Source organism: Colletes latitarsis, chromosome 14 (genome assembly GCF_051014445.1).
Source record: "Colletes latitarsis isolate SP2378_abdomen chromosome 14, iyColLati1, whole genome shotgun sequence".
NCBI classification, from domain to species: Eukaryota; Metazoa; Arthropoda; class Insecta; order Hymenoptera; family Colletidae; genus Colletes; species Colletes latitarsis.
The window spans coordinates 29,086,770-29,108,556 of NC_135147.1; the positions used below are offsets into that span (position 1 = coordinate 29,086,770).

The following is a 21,787-nucleotide window of genomic DNA, read 5'->3' on the forward strand; positions in this document are numbered from 1 at the left end:
TTCGAGAGCCCTTTTATCAAGAAGCTACATTCCAAAGAAACGTGATTAACCGTTTCCGTTCGATCATAACCTTAACCGTCAGAAATGTACGCGTCGAATCGTTCGATTTCGAAAGAGAATAATAATCGTTATGCACGCGTATAACACATAGGTAGTTACTGTTAGTAACCACCTAAAAATTAACCGAAGGCTGCGGGGAGATCCTGCTTGTCGTTTGCATCATTCTCGATGCCAGCTGACTCTCTGACAGTCGCTCATCTACTGTCGAGCGGATCGACACGACGCGTCGTCTCGATCAATTCGCGGTCGCGTTTAAAATGCGCCGTGATATAATTCGACCGTCAATCGATAAAACACTTGTAAATTAATCGTAACCGAAAACATCCGTGAAACAACTGCGGAAAATCGTCGTCGTTACTGTCGACAAATTTATGCAAGCGGTTCATTAAAAATTCTCGATTTGTTTCCTTTTCGTCACGTGTCGCGCCCGATAAGATAAATTATTGCTATTGGAAAACAATTTAAACGCGTCGTGATCGTAACTGTTTCCAGGAATGGTGTAGCTTTATTTTATTTTTCTCCGGTAAAATCGACGTTTCGACTCTACCGGGTGCCCTTGATTAAATAATCGTTGCCGCGGGACTCAGGTTTTCCTTCGAGCAACTCCGGTTCGCGACTAATCGCGAAGTGAGATGATATTAAGCATCAACAGAGGCGCTACCGGATAGATAGACTCGTAGCGTCGATATTAAAAATAATTAAGCCACGGAACAGCTTTCGTTTTCCACGCATTATGGGACTGTGCAAAATGTGCAACTGCTGCTCGTGCTTCTCGCGATTCAGAGCAGTGTTTCGACCGGAAACCGTAACCGACAGTCCTCTGAAGCCGATATGCACGAAACCGGAGTGCCTTCCACGACCACCTGCTACGCCTATCTCAGGTAAGTTTCACCCGACTTCGTTGCTTTTAATTCCTCCAAACAAAAATTATAATTCCCTGTTCCGTATTTATAGATCGTAGGTCGTTGGCTTCCACGTACCGCGTCAAGAATTTACATTCGTACGCGTAATACCAGAAGAGACACATTCCTCAACATGTAAATCACCGCAGACATTTTATCAATCGTATCGCCGTTAACGCGCTCTGACCCGTAATTGGACGGGGTTAATTGGCTGCACCGACACGCGGCAGAAAGAAATCGAACGCCAGATTATTTCGATTCGTCGATAATGCGCCTCGAAGTTTTCGAAATTTCTTGTTTCTCCGCGCGTTAACGTAAGATTTATTTTCGAAGAACCGCACGCCTTGGCAAGCTCGTCGATCGTTCTTCGTTTTTAATTATTGCTTTTCGACACGTTACGTAGCGTACCGAATCGTCGACGTTCGATGAAGTCACCGGGTATTGTTGCATTAATATCTTTAACGTCGACTCGATCGGGAAAAGATTAATGAAATTCGAGAGGAGGATGATAAAACGCGCTCTCGAGGCTCTTTACGAAAGAAAATAAACCCGGGCTTGCGGCCAGATGGGAATCCTCAGCTTCCGGCTCGTTCGCCAGCGCTGCAGACGCGCGGAGCTTCTTTGCTAGGCGTTGTATATAATTTCTTCTTTCGATAAGTTCAAATTAACGCCACGTAAATGTGCATCGCCATGAATGAAAGCGAACTTACGCAACAAGGCGCCTCGTGCAGCGAAACTTGACGTCATCTTTAATTGCGCGAACCGCTATTATTGTCGTATACGTGCTTTTCCCGAAACGAGCGTTCGATTATTTTCCCGCGAAAACATTTGTAATCTTGACTCACTTACCGCGAATAATTCGGTGACTGTGCGTTGCAAACCGTTGGTCGCAAAAGGAACGCGATCCTAGCTTTTGTCTTCTTTTATAGTTTTAAATTGCGTAGGACTCGAACGAAAAGTGCCGCGATAGCGATCGAGGAGTATCGTACACGATTAATTCGCGAACAGCGTAATTTATCACGAGATAAGCATCGTCGAAGATTCACGTTTACTTTAAAACGTACGCCTCTTCGTTGCTTCGATCTTGACGGACCCGACAATGCCACGCACCGACGGGAATGCTAATTTTTACGCAGTTGCAGCGTCAAAAACTATTAGCATAACACGCGATTCAGTGTACAAACGTTTGTCGCTATCGTAGACGATTATTTTCTTGTACTTTTAACATCAGAACCACCAACGATATTTATTTGTACTTGTAGAAATGTATAATGTAAATTTTAAGAAAATGGAGTTGATAAAGTACCCGCGAAATGGTGTTTCGTAACTTTCTCCAGACCCAGGGAATTAATGTTCGTCGCTGGAATAATAAACAGACGGTGGTTCCGATATTTTAAAGGAGCACAATTTGGAATATGATTCAGAATAGTAAAATGTATCTCTCGATTTCTATTTTTGACCAGATAACGCTCCGAAACATACGATGTACGTTACTTGGAATTTTATGCAACACCTTGCATACTTTACAAACACCTCGACAGAGTTCTGGCTCGAATCCAATTGGAAATATTTGGCAGGAATTAGAAAAGAAAGGAACGAAAACACCGCTAACCCAGAACCTCGTCAGCTTCTTTTGGAAGAACGGAGCAGAATTAATAACGAACGAATAAAAAAGGTGATTAAGGCACCTTGATCGGTAATTTCTAAAATTCAAAATTTGTATTCGTTAGTTGCAACTCGAATCGCGTGTGTAGCGAGATCAACTTAATCGCAGCGACAGATCGTTTGTACACGAATGGAATAACGGATGGCAGAAACGAAGAAAGGGGGGAACGGCCATTACGGAAAATAATCAGAGCTTCAGAGTAGTCGTCGAGTATTATATTCGCGAGAGTTTTACAGTAAAGAATCGTTTGTACGAGTTGTTGCAAATTGCTCCGTATTTTCTATTTTCTATTCAATTATTTACCGCGTGCCGCAACGCCTGAAAACCGCCTCAGAAATGTAAATACTATTTATTTCCGTGGCTACAGCGCATCGCAAAAGTTGTCGCGTGGCCTTCGACTGTTTAACACGTTCACTGCCACGCTTTAGATGCGTCTACTCCATAATTTCATAATTTACGTTCATAATTTAACTCTACTATCAATCAGTATTTATGTCATATTCTTTATATTACTCTTTGGATACTTTCCTGTAACATAAAATAACCAGACTTGAAATTTATCAATACAGGGTGTTCGGCCACCCCTGGGAAAAATTTTAATGGGAGATTCTAGAGGCCAAAATAAGACGAAAATCAAGAATACCAATTTGTTGATGGAGGCTTCCTTAAAAAGTTATTAACATTTAAAGTTCCGCCAGTACTGAATTTTTTTCTCGAGAATGGATAGGATTTTGATGGTATGTCTATTGACCAAAAATGATTGTAATTGACCCCCCTAGCTAAAACTAATTTTTTTAGAACGATTTGAAACTTTTCAATTTCGCCGAAAAATTTGTCCACCTTTCTGAATTTTTTTCTCGAAAGTGCGTAGGATTTCGAGGGTATGTCTATTGACCAAAAATGATTGTAATTGACCCCCCTAGCTAAAACTAATTTTTTTAGAACGATTTGAAACTTTTCAATTTCGCCGAAAAATTTGTCCACCTTTCTGAATTTTTTTCTCGAAAGTGCGTAGGATTTCGAGGGTATGTCTATTGACCAAAAATGATTGTAATTGACCCCCCTAGCTAAAACTAATTTTTTTAGAACGATTTGAAACTTTTCAATTTCGCCGAAAAATTTGCCCACCTTTCTGAATTTTTTTCTCGAAAGTGCGTAGGATTTCGAGGGTATGTCTATTGACCAAAAATGATTGAAATTGACCCCCCTAGCTAAAACTAATTTTTTTAGAACGATTTGAAACTTTTCAATTTTGTCGAAAAATTTGTCCACATTTCTGAATTTTTTTCTCGAAACTGGGTAGGATTTCGGGGGTATGTCTATTGACCAAAAATGATTGTAATTGACCCCCCTAGCTAAAACTAATTTTTTTAGAACGATTTGAAACTTTTCAATTTCGCCGAAAAATTTGTCCACCTTTCTGAATTTTTTTCTCGAAAGTGCGTAGGATTTCGAGGGTATGTCTATTGACCAAAAATGATTGTAATTGACCCCCCTAGCTAAAACTAATTTTTTTAGAACGATTTGAAACTTTTCAATTTCGCCGAAAAATTTGTCCACCTTTCTGAATTTTTTTCTCGAAAGTGCGTAGGATTTCGAGGGTATGTCTATTGACCAAAAATGATTGAAATTGACCCCCGCAGCCGAAAATAATTTTTTCAGAACGATTTGAAATTTTTTTTTTTCGCCGGAAAATTTAGGCACCTACCCCCTGTCGATTTTTCCAGAATACCCCATTAAAATTTTTCCCAGGGTTGGCCGAACACCCTGTATAGTAAGCGTCAATTGTTCGCGTTGCCTGCAATGTCGTTAGAGGCGCCAATTCCCGGCCTTTCCTCTGTCAGATTTCGTTTCGAACGCGTTAAAAGTTAAAAGTTGTCAACCTTCGATCGAAACGTCACGCGTAACGTGACGTCGTCACCGACGAGAGCGTGTCGTCATCCGTCATCGACCGTTACGGATAATCCGGATTCTAGAGCGCTTCTGCGTGCCTGTATATATAGCCAGCGGGGGCTAGGCGTCGTTATTTTTAATCGAAAACAATACCTGCGTGTACCGTTCGCGTCATAACTTCGCGCTGTCCGTCGTACCGACTCACTGAAATAGCATCGGTTTCGTACGAAACCGGTCGAAGCGATCGAACGATGCCCGCGACTCTGCCCAGGGTACTTTGTAACGCGATCGTTTGACACGATATTTATTATATAATTAGCCCGAGCACCGACCGCCCGTCGGTTATTACGCAATTAATCAATATTTACTGCTAATTGATCCACCGGGATATTATAATCGCGTTAATGGATTATTATATCGGTAGGGTGGGATACGCGCGGCGTGGAATCTTCAATTACCAAACTTCTACCGATCGTAAAGGCTCCGGGAGATTGAACGCCGGCTCGATAAATCTTCTTTCGTGCGTCTCGCTTTTCCGACGAATCGCGTGGCTCGAGTGCGTCGTAATCGCCGATGGATCCTCCCGTTCCTCGATCTTATCCGTCTCGCATCCGTTGACACGCCGTTAACGCGTGTTTTGCGGAAACACTTACCCGGACCGTATTGTTACACGCGAAATAAATCGTGTCCGTTCCGTGAACACGGTTTTCCATTATCCGTGAAGTCACGTTTCCGTCGTTTTATTTATTCAACAAAGTATCCTCCACGAACATGTCGCGGAAGATTATCGACTCATTGATAACTTATTACCGGTAAGACGAACACGAGTATCGAAATAGAGTCTCGCGTCATAGGCAGTTCGTTTTAGAAAATAAAGCAGACATCGTTTGCAACGTTTCCCGCGGTATCGAGGAAGAAATTTTGATCGTTCAGTTTACTCGAATAGTTACCTTAATTGGCTCTACGAGCGCGGATAGAGAAAACAGAAGGTTGACGTAAACGGCTCGCTGGAATGTCGAAGTAAATGCCCAGTCAGCCGGAACGAGGAGTTAATTTTAGAGTTTGTAATTTCGAAAAGAAACGTCTGCAATTTCCTTCCGTCGCGGACACGATTATATATTGACGTAACTAATCCTGCGTGGGGTGTGGCAAATCTTGGACAATTTATATCGAATCCTCTGTAATTGATTCTGAATACATTATCCTAGCAATAGACGACTGGAAACGTATTAGGTTGGTCGATAATTCAGCGCAATTTTTATTCGATGACCTGTTAAGCTCCATCTCTATTTTGTCGAGTTCTTTAACGCGTGCAAGAATAAGTTGAACCTTGTACCTATCTACGTTTCAGAAACGAGAGATTCGATATTAAAAAAACAGCACGAATCTTTGGCAGTAATTCGAGAGACGTGGTTCGGTAAATTCAAGAGCGAACGAGAAAATAATACCAAGATAACGAATCGAGGTTGCTCCAGAGCGAGAGGTGCTATTTAGAGCATAGTAAGTGCGTCACGTACGCGGTTAATTCGTTCTGGAGCTTTCGTTGCGAGTCAAATTGAAGAAATACGCGATGCACTGCAGGGAGAAAGAAAGAGGTGTACCTCTAAGAGCAAGAAATTAAACTCACTACCTTTGATTGGGTCTTGAACTTGGCATTGTTATCAGTCTTGATTGCACGATATTAGAACGATTTATGGTACGCGAAACTATCATAATTTACATTGCATTACGCTCTGCGTTTCGTTGCAATGCCAAGTTCACTGTAGCCTTTCAATTTCTAAATAAGTGTGTTTTTGCGCGTTGAAGGCTTTCCAAAAATTAGGGACGAAATCCCCGTTACGATCTACTGTCGATCGCGAAACGAGATTTATGGAATCACGGTCGAATCCTTCGTTGAAATCGGGTGACGGTCAGCGCGATCGAGACCTCGTTTCTCCAGTTCCCATCGCAAGACGAAACTCTGATCTAAAGTTTCTACTATAAACGAACGCGATTCGATCGTTTGTTTACACCTGTAGATTGAGTCGTACCGGACAATCGCTCCCGTATGGAAATTACGCAATTATCAATTTCCAAGTTTGATAAACGCGTCAGCGGTTCGACGAAACGACACGTGGCCAATTCCTCGATCTCGTCGATCGCCTTTCGAGGCGTGTGATTTACTTCCCTCGACTTTCCACCCGACGGATGATCGAATACCGCCTTTCGAAAGTGTCATTAACGATCGTCGAATCGGTGTTGCTTTCGCGGAATCAATCGAACCGATTGGAAACGAATTACGAGAAATAATTGACAGGATGAAAAGTAGGCGACTACCTACCGGGGCACCGTAGTCATCGATGACACCATGTATGGCCGCGTTTACCGATGCAGAGAAGTCCTTGACTGGCCTCCTAGAACGCGGCAACCCGCCCGACGCCGCGCGCCGCGACGCTCGTTTCCTGCCTCCTCGTCGACGGGGAGCGGTCATTCAGTGATTTCACGGAACTCCTCGGATGTAAAAGACCTCGATGCAATTCCCTCCGATGGATTCAGTCTTTGGTTTCTTTTCGAGAGACAAGCTCGCCTTGCCCAAGCCTCGAACTATGTTTTATAGATTTTACGATCGTTACCGGCCTTTCAATGACCGCAGCTTCCGACCGTTTCCGTTCAGATTTTACTGTGAGTGATATCTTTCTCTCGTGATCTCGTTCGATAGTCCCCTGATCCCAATTAGATCAGATCCTTGTAATTAGTATCGACATTTCATTTTTTTTAATTATCCAGCGTGGAGTATAATTCACCTTCGACCTTATCTCGATCGCTTTTGGCGGGTTGCCACGCGCGAATTTAGTAATTTCGACGTTCTCCGGGAAAATCTCGTTACGCAACGTTTGTGTGTTCGCCCATCCCCGAACTAACGGAAGTTTCCCTTGCAGGGGAGGACTACGACGTTCCCGTTCTGACGGTTTCCGGCGTGGATCCGTGCATAGCGGAAAATGGAGACAACCACTGGACCTCGAGATACGACTTGATGACGAGGGACGACAACCAGGCCAGGCTCGTCGTCAGACGGGGACAGGAGTTCTACTTGCACCTGACTTTGTCCAGAGACTACGATCCAAACATCGATGGTATGTCGTTGGTCTTCACGTTGGACGGGATCGACAAACCACAGTACGGTCACGGGACCCTCGTCGCGACGCCTGTGCTTTACCCTGGTGAAGTCTCCGGGGGTTCCTGGCAGGCCACCGTCGACGCCGTTCAACCTAATTTTCTACGATTAAAGGTAAGCAAACCCTTTATAGGCTTTATTTTTCGGCGAAATTAAAAATTTTCAAATCGTTCTAAAAAAATTATTTTTCATTCCGAGGGTCAATTACAATCACTTTTGGTGGATAGACATACCCTCGAAATCCTAACCAGTTTCGAGAAAAAAATTCAACAAGTGCTCAAAATTTTTCGGCGAAATTAAAGTTTCAAATCATGTTGGAAAAATTATTTTCAGTTGCAGGGCTCAATTACAATCATTTTTAGTGAATAGACATACCCTCGAAATCGTACCCACTTTCGAGAAAAAAATTCTTTACCGAAAATATACTGTGTGGCCAGACATGTTTCCTCGAATTTATCGATCCTTTCCAATCAGATCGTAGCGGACCCGAACGCGATAATAGGTAAATGGAAGATGGACATCGACACCAAGAACAGGAACCTGGAGGGAGCAATCAGCTACACGATGAAGAATCCATTTTACTTAATCTTCAATCCGTGGTGCAGAGGTACGCGAATTGGAATTTAAAGAAGACAAAAAGTGACAACGGTTCTTTGGTTGTTTCTCAGAGGACGTGGTGTACATGGAGGACGAAGACGAGAGGCAGGAATACGTGATGGCGGAGGACGGTTTGATATGGCGCGGAAGTTACAATCGCCTGAGACCGACGGTTTGGAAATATTCGCAGTTCGAGCGAGATATATTGGACTGCGCTCTGCATCTGATGACTCAAGTCGGGAAAGTTCGTACATCTGGCAGGAGCGACCCCGTCGTCATATCTCGCATTTTGTCCGCGGCTGTGGGTACTCGTCAACTATTAAGACGAACAGGCCTCCACCGTGACTATCGCGGCGATATTGTCGTTTTAGGTGAACTCTCCGGACGACAGCGGGGCGGTGATGGGCAATTGGTCCGACGATTTCGGCGGAGGCACGCCACCGACCAAATGGATGGGCTCCCAGAGGATCCTCCAGCAATACTACAAGACCAAAAAACCGGTCAAGTATGGACAGTGCTGGGTGTTCGCGGGCGTCTTGGCCACTGTTTGTCGGGCCCTGGGCCTACCTTGTCGCGTGGTAACCAATTACGCCAGCGCCCACGACACTCAGAGCAGCTTGACCGTCGATTATTTCGTTGACGAGGAGGGGAAAATCATGGAGGAGCTGAACAGCGATTCGATCTGGCAAGTAACTGCTAAACGATGGCGATGTGCCTAGCTGTAGAGTCATTGGTAATCAGTAGTGGCCAGTAATTAATTTGTCTGGTGGTCGTCGTTTACCAACCACTGATACAGGGCTTCCTTGTACGCGCGATCCTAATGTCTTTCACCCCGGGTCCGCAGGAACTTCCACGTGTGGAACGAGGTTTGGATGAAGCGAATGGATTTGTCGCCGGATTGTTCCGGGTGGCAAGTGATCGATGCGACTCCTCAGGAGCTGAGCGAAGACGCGTACCGTTGCGGGCCGGCATCTGTGGCCGCCGTGAAAAAGGGCGAGGTTCTTCGTCCTTACGACAACGGTTTTCTCTTCGCCGAGGTGAACGCGGACAAAGTGTTCTGGCGGTACAATGGACCGACCCAGCCGTTGAAGTTGATTCGAAAGGACGTATACGGGTGAGTACCTCCCGATCGCAAGGGATCGGAACACGGACGTCTTATTCTTTTCTGGCTTTCAGGATCGGCCAATTCATCAGCACGAAAGCGGTCGGAAAATGGGCGAGGGAGGACATCACTCATATGTACAAGTATCCCGAAAGTAAGCGATCTCCTTCGCTAAATACTTGCTGGAATATGTTACTGTCACGCTCTTGTCTCTCTCGCAAGTGCTCGACCCTCCTTCCGTTCTTATATATGGGCTCTTCGCCATAGTTGTAACACGGGGTTGGTTTCTGTCCACAGAATCGGACGAAGAACGAGCCGCCATGCTGAAGGCGTTGCGTCAAAGCCAGTCGTTGTTCAGTCGTTACTACCTCAACGAGGAGTTCAACGATATTATGTTCGACTTTGAGCTTCGTGACGACATCGTGATTGGACAACCGTTCAGGTTCTCTCGATTTTCCTTTCTATAACTTGTCAAATATTACACTCTAACCCAAACCATCTGTAAAACGGACAAGACAAAGTCACTTGGATCCTCCTAAGTTTTCGTTGGATGCTCAATAAGTTGTTTCACGGTTGCAGCGTCGTGTTGCTGATAAAAAATAGAAGCAGCTACAACGAGTACCGGGTCTCCGTGATATTAAGGGTCGAAACGGTCCTGTACACTGGTCGGGTCGGCGAACCGGTGAAGAGATTAAACGTCGATCGACTGGTTAGGCCCTCGGTTCTCGACGAGGTGCGATTGGAGGTCTCTTGGGAGGAATACGGGCCCCGATTGTTGAACCAGTGCGCGTTCAATATCTCCTGTTTGGCCACTGTGAAGGGCACTAATTACGAGTACTTCGCGCAAGACGACTTCCGCGTGAGAAAGCCGGACATTAAAATCATGGTGCGTATCTTGAGTCGTTTCGGGGGCTTAACAACCCTTTGCGAGCAGCCATTTTGGACCACGAAGAAAATAGTTAAAGATTACTTTGATAGATACAGGGTGTTCCGCCACCCCTGGGAAAAAGTTTAATGGGAGATTCTAGAGACCAAAATAAGACGAAAATCAAGAATACCAATTTGTTGAGGAAGGTTTCGTTAAATAGTTATTAGCAATTAAATTCAAAAATTTCAAATCGTTCTGGAAAAATTATTTTCGGTTGCGGGGGTCAATTATAATCATTTTTGGTCAATAGACATATCCCCGAAATCCTGCGCATTTTTGAGAAAAAAATTCAGAACGGGCGGAACTTTAAACGTTGATAACTTTTTAATTTTCGTCTTGTTTTGGCCTTTAGAATGTCCCATTAAAATTGTTCCCAAGGGTGGCCGAACACCCTGTATGCTACGAGTTTTACTTTATAGACAATTCTGTTTTGCGTAGCTGGAGAACGCCCCGGTGGTCGGCGAGACGTTGAACGCGAAGGCCAGGTTTAGGAATCCGTTGCCAATCCCGTTGAAAAAGTGTAGATTCTTGATCGAAGGGCCAGGCTTGGACGAGCAATTGAAGCTGAAACTGCCGGAAACGGTGGAGGTGGACGCCTACGCGGAGTGTTCGTTCTCCATGGTACCAAAACACACGGGTCGCGCGACCATCGCCGCGAAATTTTACTCCAAGGAACTCGAAGACGTCGACGGTTTCATCAACTTTATGGTGAAACCGGCGAAACCTATCGCGAACGGCGACTAATTCCACGGTACCTACTCGTTTTCTAATTTATTACGAGCGAATAATCGCCAAATATGTGTTCGAACGTCTTCCACGAAGCTTTTAAGTGTTTATATCTGTTATTTTGTATGTAATAAACGACCAGAGTATATGGTAGAATAGCTAAGAATAGCTAGGAAAGGAGCGCGTCCCATAGTCGTAAGATTTTATATTTATATTTACTTTATAATCAAAATTGTTGAGCTACACGCCCTTCCTCGGTGAATTTTTCATTTTACTTGACGCTTAGATCGCGACGATCTATAGTTTTATATTAACAATAGTAACGCTGACTCCTGCCCCGATTCAATTAGGATAAATTGCACGCATGACAATATTTTAATAATATTTTGTACTAATACACCGCGATGGAAATTGTATTTGCAAATGGTGCGAATCCACGGAGATATTAATAAATAATTTCGAAGGATATCGGCTTATTAAAAGCGATCGTAAACGACGTGAATAATTTAATGGGGAAATATCTGAAGGTCTCGAACGATAAAAGTTTCGGATCGGTTAGCGTTTCGTTGATACTCGGTACGCGGCGTCGATGTCGTTCCAAGACGAACTGACAAATGGCGGACATTTCGAGTAAAACGGGTAGAAGCGCATAACATACCGGTTCGAAGCGAGCTGCTGCGTTAAGGCAATAAAAAATTCAATCGACAGAGAACTACCTGAGCGGCGTAACCGGGACTACCGGCTACGCGCAACGGGCGATATTAACGAGCGGCAATCAAGGGAGTCGCTATGTCGAGCGCGTGATTATTCGGAATAAGAGAGGGACGGTTAAAGAACGGATCGAACGAGCGTAGAAAAAGAAGACGGACGCGAGGCTGGAACGGCCACGACGATGATGAACCTTCACGACCGTACGCACGACACTGACGCGAGTCATGCATCACCATCTAGGAAATTAATGTTGAAATATAGCGGACGATGAATGGGCCGCGATAGCGATGGGAGCTCGACGTGGAACGCGAGCTTTGTCCGCGTCTCTGAAAAAGAGAGGACCGAGGAAGCCCGAGGGAACGTTTCGCGATCGTTTCGAGGAAATCGCGGCTCGTATCGATTAAGACGGGAACGGGAGGATCGATGAAAGGTCGATTTAGAGATCCCTCGAACCGGCTATATCTTCTTGTTCGTTGCGAGCGGCGTTTCGATTTACTACCGTGCAACGGGACGGGTTGAGCGCAATCTGGCGGCGGCCGCGAGAACGAGGTATACGAGAAGACCCTTTACCCACTGTATTTTTTCGGCTCATTTTTATGGGGTAGAGCCCCATTACCATTTCCGTGTCACTCGCAACGTTACCAACAGATTTAGAAATAAACACACGTGGAAGTGAGACAGAAAATGAAATTAATTTTAGTATTTTTTAACGAAATAAAAGCTGTACAGTCCAGAATTGAGCGTCAATCGATTAATTTCATTGGGGTAACCGATCGATTAAGATCATTTAAAGATATCAAGATTATTAAAATACGTAAGAATGTACCTCATTGATAAGTACACCGCAAATCCTCTATTTTTTATTTTAAATTGTAATCTATCGTTTATTTAAAAAATAATTTTTAAGACACCGGGGCGAAGAAGGTATGTGAAATTATTAGAAGATCGCAGCCATTAGCTCATATTATTTGATATGTAATTAATAATTATATTAATTACATAGCAAATAATATGACCCAGGTCTCACCGCGTGAAGGTTGCTGCGAATGGAGACCCACCCTAGCCTCGCCCCAACCACCCTTCCTTTTGCGAGGAATTCGAATACCTATCTAACAATGAGAGAGAAGCTATCGAAAAGTTAGAAATGAGCTACAAAGGGACAATTCTTAAAAGAATTGCCCAACAAAGAGAAGAAGAACCTAACAAAATGTCAATACATGTGAGATGATACACATGTTTTCTAAAAACGAAATTTAAATGTGCAACTGCACGTACGAACTCTGATGAAGAGATCAAAAACCTAACAAAATGTGGATACATGTGAGATGATACACATGTTTTCTAGAAACGAAATTGGGATGTGCAACTGCACGTACGAATCCTGATTATTAAAGTACCAATATGTACTTTATTATTAATTGTCCCTTCTTAAATGGACACTTTCATTATGACAGTGCCTAATAAAACACTGAAGATCCTACCATAAATGTACGACTGTACATATTAACCTTGCATATTAGAATACTAATATGTACCTTAATATTAATCATTCCTACTTAAATGTACGCACACGCTTTGGTAGTATTTAATCAAACGCTGGGGAACGCTTCTTTACCTTATAATCTATATACATTTGTACTTATATTCTAACGCAATTTGTAGAAACGAAGAAATATTTTCTTCTTGGTGTCTTCATCAATCCCACGACGTTTTTCTAAAATAGAAACTCACATACAACAAATATAACCGGCATAAAACGAAGAAATATGAAAAGATGTTTTCTTCTTGGTGTCTTGGTTAATTCCACGACGTTTTTCTAAAATAGAAACCCATATACAACAAATATAACAGGCATAACACGAAGAAATATGAAAAGATATTTTCTTCTTGGTGTCTTGATTAATCCCACGATATTTCCCTGAAACATAAATTCAGACAATAAATAAAATTGTATGAAATATTTCCCTAAGAACGATCAAGTTTCAATCCAGTTACTATTTCCAAGTTCCACTCTTCAATGTTTATATATCCTATAACAAAAACTTGTCCAAAAGATTAGTAGCTGAAATAAAAGTGTATTAATGGGCACAGAAAGAAAAGAAGCTTCTACGAGTAAAAATTGATATTAAAAAATTCAAAAACATAAATATTACGCAATTGAAATTTAACGAAAAGTTAAACTCGTCTCAGTGTTAAGATAAATATGAAATAGATTGAAAATTTTATTCATTTATTACCGTAGATTTGATTTTTTGTTTCGTTTATCAAATGAAACATTTTTCAAGACGTATACATTGCAATAATTATATTTTACTGCACTGAAAACTAAATTAGGTTCGTACAAACAAAGCAATAACGAACAAAAATTTCGATTCCACGCGGAAATAAACTCTCAATATGAAATATCGAATTGCAATTTGCATACCCTTTTGAAACAAGCATTCTATTTTCCATCGATTAAAACAATGATCGCGAACAAACTTTGATTTATGCAAAGAATACAGAATATTTATAAAAAAATTCACTATTTATAAATAACAATTGGGTTGCAAAGATTATTATATCCCGTAAAAATGACCAACTCTAATAATGAATAATTAGTGATATAAATAGATATATTAGAATCATGAATTCAATCTACAATAAAATTAATCATAATATAGCTTTTTTAAATGTATTACAAATCTGTGATAAAAATATATTCACACAAATTACAGATCTTAACACGTTATAAAGAATAAAACAATTGGTATATTTACAACAATACTTTCAAGCAGTATTTCCTTTGGCAAACATATGAAGAAAAGATAGAATAATCGTCCACTCGTCTTAAATTCAAACAATCCGTGAGTGGACCATTCTTTCTTTCGCAACACTAATTTATAATATAAAAAAGTATACGCGAGTGGTGCTTGTTATTCGTAAAATGGACCACACAGGGTTCCTTTATTAATTAAATCGCGTGCACCCACATTAAATCATGCGCAACACTAATTTTAATAACAATGTCGAGCCATTCGAGGCTTCGCAGAATCTCAGCTTGCTTCTTGGATGATCCTGATGCAGTGGCTAGCGTTTTGGCCAGCTTTTGGGCATCGAATCGCAACTCTAATTAATAAAAAACGCGACAAGTCAAGATCGCAACGCTACTTTATAATATAAAAAAACCAAACGCGATTTACAACAATAAAAGCAACCGTGAATGGAGATTATTCGCAACACTACCCTGAAAAGTAAACGCGAAAAATAGTAATTCGCAACGCTAAGAGCAAACCGATCAGTGCATTCGCAACACTATTTTTAAACAAGAATAAAAGCAATCGCGTATGGAATTCGCAACGCTAACCTGAAAAGGAAACGCGAAAAATAGGAATTCGCAACTCTACAAGCAAACACGATTATCGTATATTCGCAACTCTATCTTTAATGGAAATATATTTATGTTTCGCAACGCTAATTCAAATCGCGTTGCCCAAAAATGCTGGGTCGGGTGCTGGCGTCTTCGGTTGTAGCTGCAACATACATGCATAAAACAAACTAACTACTTCGAGCTACTTCAAACTACAATAGAGTGGCACATATGGGGATGAAGCTAGACGTTTTAAATATCGCAACGCTACGGGGCAACAACGCGATAAACCAACAATCGCAACGCTAATTTATAATAGAAAAATTCCAAACGCGATTTGCAAGAATAAAAGCAACCGCGAATGGTGATTATTCGCAACGCTACCCTGAAAAGCAAACGCGAAAAATAGTAATTCGCAACTCTAATAGCAATCGCGTTTCCTAATAATTCGAAACGCTATTTTTAAAGCAAACGCCCGGTCCTAGGTTTGCATAAAAAGCAATCGCGAATCGTGTTTAGAAGCAACACTAACACATCAACGCGATAAATTTTTGGTCGCAACTCTACGAGCAAACGCGAACATTGTATATTATTCGCAACTCTAACTTTAATCAGGGTGTGATGGTACATGTGAATGCACATGTACTGGCCACAAACTAACTACTTCTAATACTACAGTTGGGGTAGAATTTGGGCATTGAAAGTATCGCAACGCTAAATAAAAAATCGCACGATTAATCGAGATCGCAACGCTAATTTATAATATGAAAATTGCAAGCGCGGTTGATATCCATTATATGTAGAGAAGAGTAAAAATGCAACGCGAATCGTGATTGTTCGCAACACTGCCCTGAAAAGCAAACGCGAAAAATAGTATTTCGCAACTCTAGGTGCAATCGCGTTTATCAATCATACGCAACTCTATTTTTAAAGCAAACGTTCAGCACCTAAGTTTGCATAAAATACAATCGCGAATCGTTTCTAGACGCGACACTACCCTGAAAAGGAAACGCGAAAAATAAGAATTCGCAACTCTAAATGCAAACGCGATTACTGGATATTCGCAACTCTATGTATATCATAACCGCGAGTTGCCCTGATGGCTGGCATGTATGGTGCAATCATGTACCAGGTACATGCATACGTGAGCCAGCCAACAGAATACAGGGGAGGGATGGCTGGCATGTATGGTGCAATCATGTACAAAGTACATGCATACGTGAGCCAGCCAGAAAAATAAACTAACTACAACTACAGACGAGTCAAGTGACAAAGTAGTAAGAGAAATGACTTTCCATCCTCATCCGTGGATGAAGATGAAAAGCCATTTGTTGTAGCCCACTCTTGAAACAGTTTGTCAGGGCCTTTTCAGCTCATTGAGAGCCTTTTCTTTCTTCGGCGGTCCTGCCGATGTCTGAAACTTACTTAAGACTTGGCTCGAGATTTCGTGCAATACGTAGTCTTCCAACAATATACGAATTGTTGGTCGAGCATACGTGGTGAATCTCGAGCGGGACGAGCGTTTCGAAAGGGGCCTAATCACGACCGCGAGCGCGAGAGAGCGACTTTAAGAGTCGCGCGATTCGAGGAGTCGAAACTAAAGCTAAAACAAACAGCATGCACCGTTTGAATCAGCAAGATTTCTACCCTCGAAATCGTAACTACAGGAACAGAACTGCCACGCGAAAACGCGCCTACCCGAATTGCTAATGTGGACAGTCCTGCCCTGACCCTACCTACTTAAATCTAGCACACATACCAGAAAGTTACCTACCTACCTAACCCTATATTTAAAAAATTGCAAAACTCAATCAAGCAAACGATCACTCCACGGTTCTCATTCTGAATGTCCGGGCGCGACCTAAACTAGAGAGGACTCCCCGGGGTTCCTCCGACACCCGGACATAACACTTCATTCATACTCTAAATGTACATACCAGTTTTTGAAATCGTCTGACAGAGGTTAGTGTCCATTGCGTATTTTTATTATATGCATAAATATTTCTATAGAATGTTTTAATATATGGAATACAGTATTTAATAAAATATATTATATGGATGTATCATTATAGAAAATTGAAAAATATTAAGATTGAAATCCATTAAGATCAAGAATTTTTCTAATAAATGGTAAATTGAAATATGATATTATTACTGATAAAAATCTAATGTTATAAAGTTCTGTATGTAAATTACAATTATAAAAATATCTGAAACGACGCACTTCCACAACCTAACCACAACACACACATGTGGACAGTACGTCGCGCACGATTCACTGACCAATGTCAGTCGTTAATATGTTGTTGAATTGTTATAAATAAAGTCATCGTGCCCCGTTGCCTTCGCTCATGCAAATAGCACCTGGGCATGTGCATGAACTTGGGCAACGAACACGGAAAAATTAGTCTGAAAATCCTGACAAGAAAAATTGGTTAATAGCTAAACGGTATTTCGTATTTAATTTTTAGTTAAAATGACTCGACTTTTTAAATGTAATATATTAATAATGAAATATGTTAATATTGAAAAATACTATTATTCAAGAAAACTATTATGATTGAAATTTAATTACTTAAAATGAAAAACTTTAATTAAGATCTCATGATAAAATAATTTACTTTAAAAATTGAAATGAATTCATTAAATTGTTATTCAATTATCCTTGGTCGATTCTGTCGTCAAAGTAAATTTTAAAAAAAGTGAAATTAATATAAAATGCATATTACTTTGACTCGAAAATCGACCTGTCGCGAAATGCCTTCTTGCACGTTAAATACATCATATGATGTATTAATTAAATAAACGATCAATATTCAATAATCTATATTAATGTTATAAATATTATTGTACAATGTCATATTATCATTCATATTGTACTCGATCATGTGATAAATATAATGTTTTCACATTATATTAATTCATTTTCTATTCGATCATATAATTCATACAAAATTAATAAAAATATTTCATATATTTTATACAAATTGTGTTATATATATTTGTAAAAATGTTATAATAATCATAATGTGTAATATATATTTGTAGCATTAAGAAACGCGAGTGCAAGAAGACCCTAAAACCTGCTCTAAAAAATATAACAGTTGATGTTACTACTCACAGGTATTTTTCATACCCGTGGTCACTTAACTCGTCAAAAATAGCAAATATACAACTGGTCACCCGTGTTGATTAGGATCTTTCATCCTACAACATGATTGGGGACCAGAGGAACACAAATAACATGCAACTCACTAATGATGACTAGAAGTTCTCGAAGTCATCCATCAGTCAGCATGGTCCTGTTGGTTAGGTTGAGGTTCAGGATCAGGTCCAGATACTGTAAGAAAAGTGCAAGAAAATTAGAATTTATTGTTAAAATTATAAAGATTTTTAGTTAACAAATTTGAAAGTATAAATTTATACTTACGTTGTTCGCTCGTGGTCCACCGACCGATACCCTCCAGAGGCTGTAAGAAAACTGTAAAAAGAACAATTAGAATCTATTCTTAAAACTCTAGAGATTTCTAATTAAACATTTCAAAGTATAAATTTATACTTACACTGTTTGCTCGTGGAGCATCGCCCAATAATTCTCTTCTATGATGCACTGACTCTAATTCCGGTAACGAGGAGTTTAAATTTCTAATTGAAAGATTAATTGATTTGATTAGAAAGTGTTAAATTAGAGTACCGCGACCGAAGATTGAAATCGGCGAGCAAAGGATTCTATTTTCGCGATTCAGAAAACAAGGAGAGCCACGATGCTCTGGAAGTAATTTAAAACTGCGTGACAAACACTGATGCTATTATCGCGTAACCTAACACGAAAACGGCTCAGGGTCACTTTGCCCCGAGAAACAAACTTGTTGCTACGCACAAACACTGAATCTACCGGCTGCATTGCGCGCGGCCAACCAAATTTCCTGGAAAGAAAAACCTGAAAAGAAAGGGGCAGGAGACAAGAAATACAACAAGCACACGTGTGCTTTTCCTATCAGTTTTTTCTTTTCTTTTTCTTACTAGAGTTCGACAACAGAAATACTGCTTTACTTAGTATTGCTGTCTACACAGTTTGTCATGTAAAAGGTTAATGCCACGAAGGCGAAATATTCTCAATCAATGAGAATTTCAACGTTAAAATATTATCTACAATTTATAAATATTACATCACTAAGTTTCATAGTTAGAGTTGTAAGCATGGTTATATTTAGTTTATCGAATGTTAGAATATCCCGTAATTTTTATAAATATTCCGAAATTTGCAAGAATTAAAATTTGTTGGTTACTTATGCTTGAATAGCATATTCCAACTACGCAGTTACTACGTTTACTGATACTTGTATCGAAATACATATGGAAATTGCAATTACAACAATTCATAAAGAAAGGAATATAAACAACAATTAAATAAATAACGCTTGGAAATGTTCAATCGCGATCAGAATACAGTTAAATATAAATTATTCCAATTTATCGTTGATATCTACCGACGCCATTTCTGTATACTTCGATATACATATATCGAAGTGGATAAAAGATTTATTAACGATTTTCATATTTTATCTTAACAATGACCGATTAGAAAATTATAATCATGCTTGCAACGAATGATTTAATAAAGAAATAAAAATATATAAATATTAATATGCCCGTTAATGTTTGTTATAATTGGTTAAACGTTACCAATATTCCCTCCAAAATCTGTCGAGCTACCTGCCATCTGTATGGCGTCGTTTACGCGCCAATAAAAGTTCCCATGGCGTCGAATTTCAATCAGAGACTGCAACAGAAATAAAATACAAATTAAATGATAATTAAACAATAATTGATAATAATGAGGAAATATCAAAAGGTTAGAAATACGTACTTCGTTGGTCGTGATACGCCGACACGTCTTGACATGTTTCAACACGTCTTGTATTTCGAATTCCAATAAGAGACTGTAACAAAAACGAAATAACGATCCATTAGAGAAACCGTATTGCAAGAGATCGTAATGGAAACGCCAGTAGTAATAATGGAAGAATAAACAGGTTAGAATTACGCACCTCGGTCGCGAAACGCCGATACGTCTTGACGCGTCTTCCTACGTTAATCGTCAGAGTGCAAATGGCGACACCTCGGTAACGCTCGCGAGTTGGTTGGCGGGGTGGGGGAAGAGCCGATGTCTCGCGAAGCTTGTTATTCGAAAAGGTAGAAACCGCGGATACACGACTTTCTAGAACAAAGTAAATACCTTGACTTTAGAATTATACGTATTGATGGATGGCGATATAATGTTGCACAAATTAAATATAACCCACACTTTTGTCGATTTATACTAGCAGATGACAAGATTCTTGAATTTGTTAACATTATTCACTTCGATGATTACATGCAAATTGCTTACAACTTTAACTAATCAAAGAATCGCGTATAATTCCTACTTCTCAACTCATATGCATTTACACCCAACTAGCATATTTACCACACACTAATTCAGTGAGTTTCTCGACTGACCGCCATCCATGAGAAGAGGCCGCCAAAATCACTTCCGAATTTTCAGGTCGGTATGGCAGTTAGTTTAAACCATAAAAGTCCATAAGGTGTAAGATCTATTCGTAAATCTCGTTTGTGATCTTACTTTCAACGTTATTCGTTTGTGTTAGAAAATGATTTCACCGTATAAAATATTTTTTATACCTCGTCATTGACACAGACGAGGTATACGAGTAGACCTTTCACCCAATGTATTTTTTCGGCCCATTTTTCTGGGGCTCTAGAGCCCATTACCATTTTCGTGTCACTCGCAACATTACCAACAGATTTAGAAATGAATTCTGCATAGTCAACTCACATGTACTTATGCACACGTTACAAATGTCTGCCCATCAACACTAATTCAGTGATTAGTTTCTCAACTGACGAGGACGCTAAAATCGCCTCCGAATTTTTCGCTCGGTATGGCAATTGTTCGAATTGATGTACAAAAAGACATGTATTAACAAAAATTAACGAATAGAGAATGAGTAATGCTACAGATACCAAGATTATACATATGTGTCTTGATAAATCTAAAAATTGATTCATAACAGTGTTATCAAACGGCAGACCGGTGCCCAGAGTAAGCTTTCACCTCCATTTACACACACCAATTCACGGCCATGTGTACGTGAGCTTAGGTGCTTTGGACAGCTTCGGGAATTCAAGAAAGAAGGCCAATGTGAGTCTTTCTTTCTTGCTTTCGAAACAGCTGAAATCTGATTTGTGTCAACCTGCATACGAGTTTCAGTCTCAACTGCCCAGGCATTTTTACTTTTCAACTCATGTATACCTATTACACATAAACGAGGTAAAGAATAGACCTATCGTTAGTGGGATGAACGCTATCGCTGTACCACGAGTGTCTTATAACATGAGATATACTCTTCCAAAGTGGAACAAAATGTTAAAAAGATCATGCATCAAATTGTAAGGGGATCCTCGTAAGAAGGCGTTAATCTTCGTAATAGTTTTAATGGGTCGATGATCAATGACTTATGGTCACTGGTGGTCAGCAGTGAGGTTGACATCAAGGTCAGCGGTCCAGTGAAGATCTAGAAATGGTCAAGAGGTGAGATCAATCGAAATAATGTTGTTCTCTTGACCAAGCGGTTCTTAACTCTTCACGTATGACACTGTCTCCCCACTCTTCGACTTCCCCACTTGAAGACTACC

At 40.5% G+C, this 21,787-nt stretch overlaps 1 protein-coding gene and 1 long non-coding RNA gene across 3 annotated transcripts; one reads left to right on the forward strand and one right to left on the reverse strand.

Annotated features, from left to right (window-relative positions):
- The first annotated feature begins 244 nt into the window (after positions 1-244).
- Positions 245-11,494, forward strand: Tg (transglutaminase). 2 transcript variants are annotated; one of them, XM_076781404.1, is made up of 10 exons: positions 245-941; positions 7,440-7,789; positions 8,150-8,282; positions 8,344-8,573; positions 8,644-8,957; positions 9,117-9,386; positions 9,449-9,528; positions 9,672-9,816; positions 9,954-10,260; positions 10,741-11,494. In XM_076781404.1, the coding sequence occupies exons 1-10, from the start codon at positions 794-796 to the stop codon at positions 11,044-11,046; spliced, it is 2,283 nt and encodes a 760-aa protein (XP_076637519.1). In that variant the 5' UTR covers positions 245-793; the 3' UTR covers positions 11,047-11,494. The 2 variants fall into 2 exon arrangements, with proteins under 2 accessions (XP_076637519.1, XP_076637518.1); XM_076781403.1 differs by lacking the exon at positions 245-941 and adding an exon at positions 6,672-7,182.
- Positions 11,495-18,361: 6,867 nt separating this feature from the next.
- Positions 18,362-18,709, reverse strand: LOC143349980 (uncharacterized). The gene is made up of 3 exons (XR_013081042.1): positions 18,652-18,709; positions 18,519-18,569; positions 18,362-18,428 (listed from the first exon to the last, which is right to left on the reverse strand). It is a non-coding gene; the product is annotated as an uncharacterized LOC143349980 (long non-coding RNA).
- Between the last annotated feature and the right edge of the window lie 3,078 nt (positions 18,710-21,787).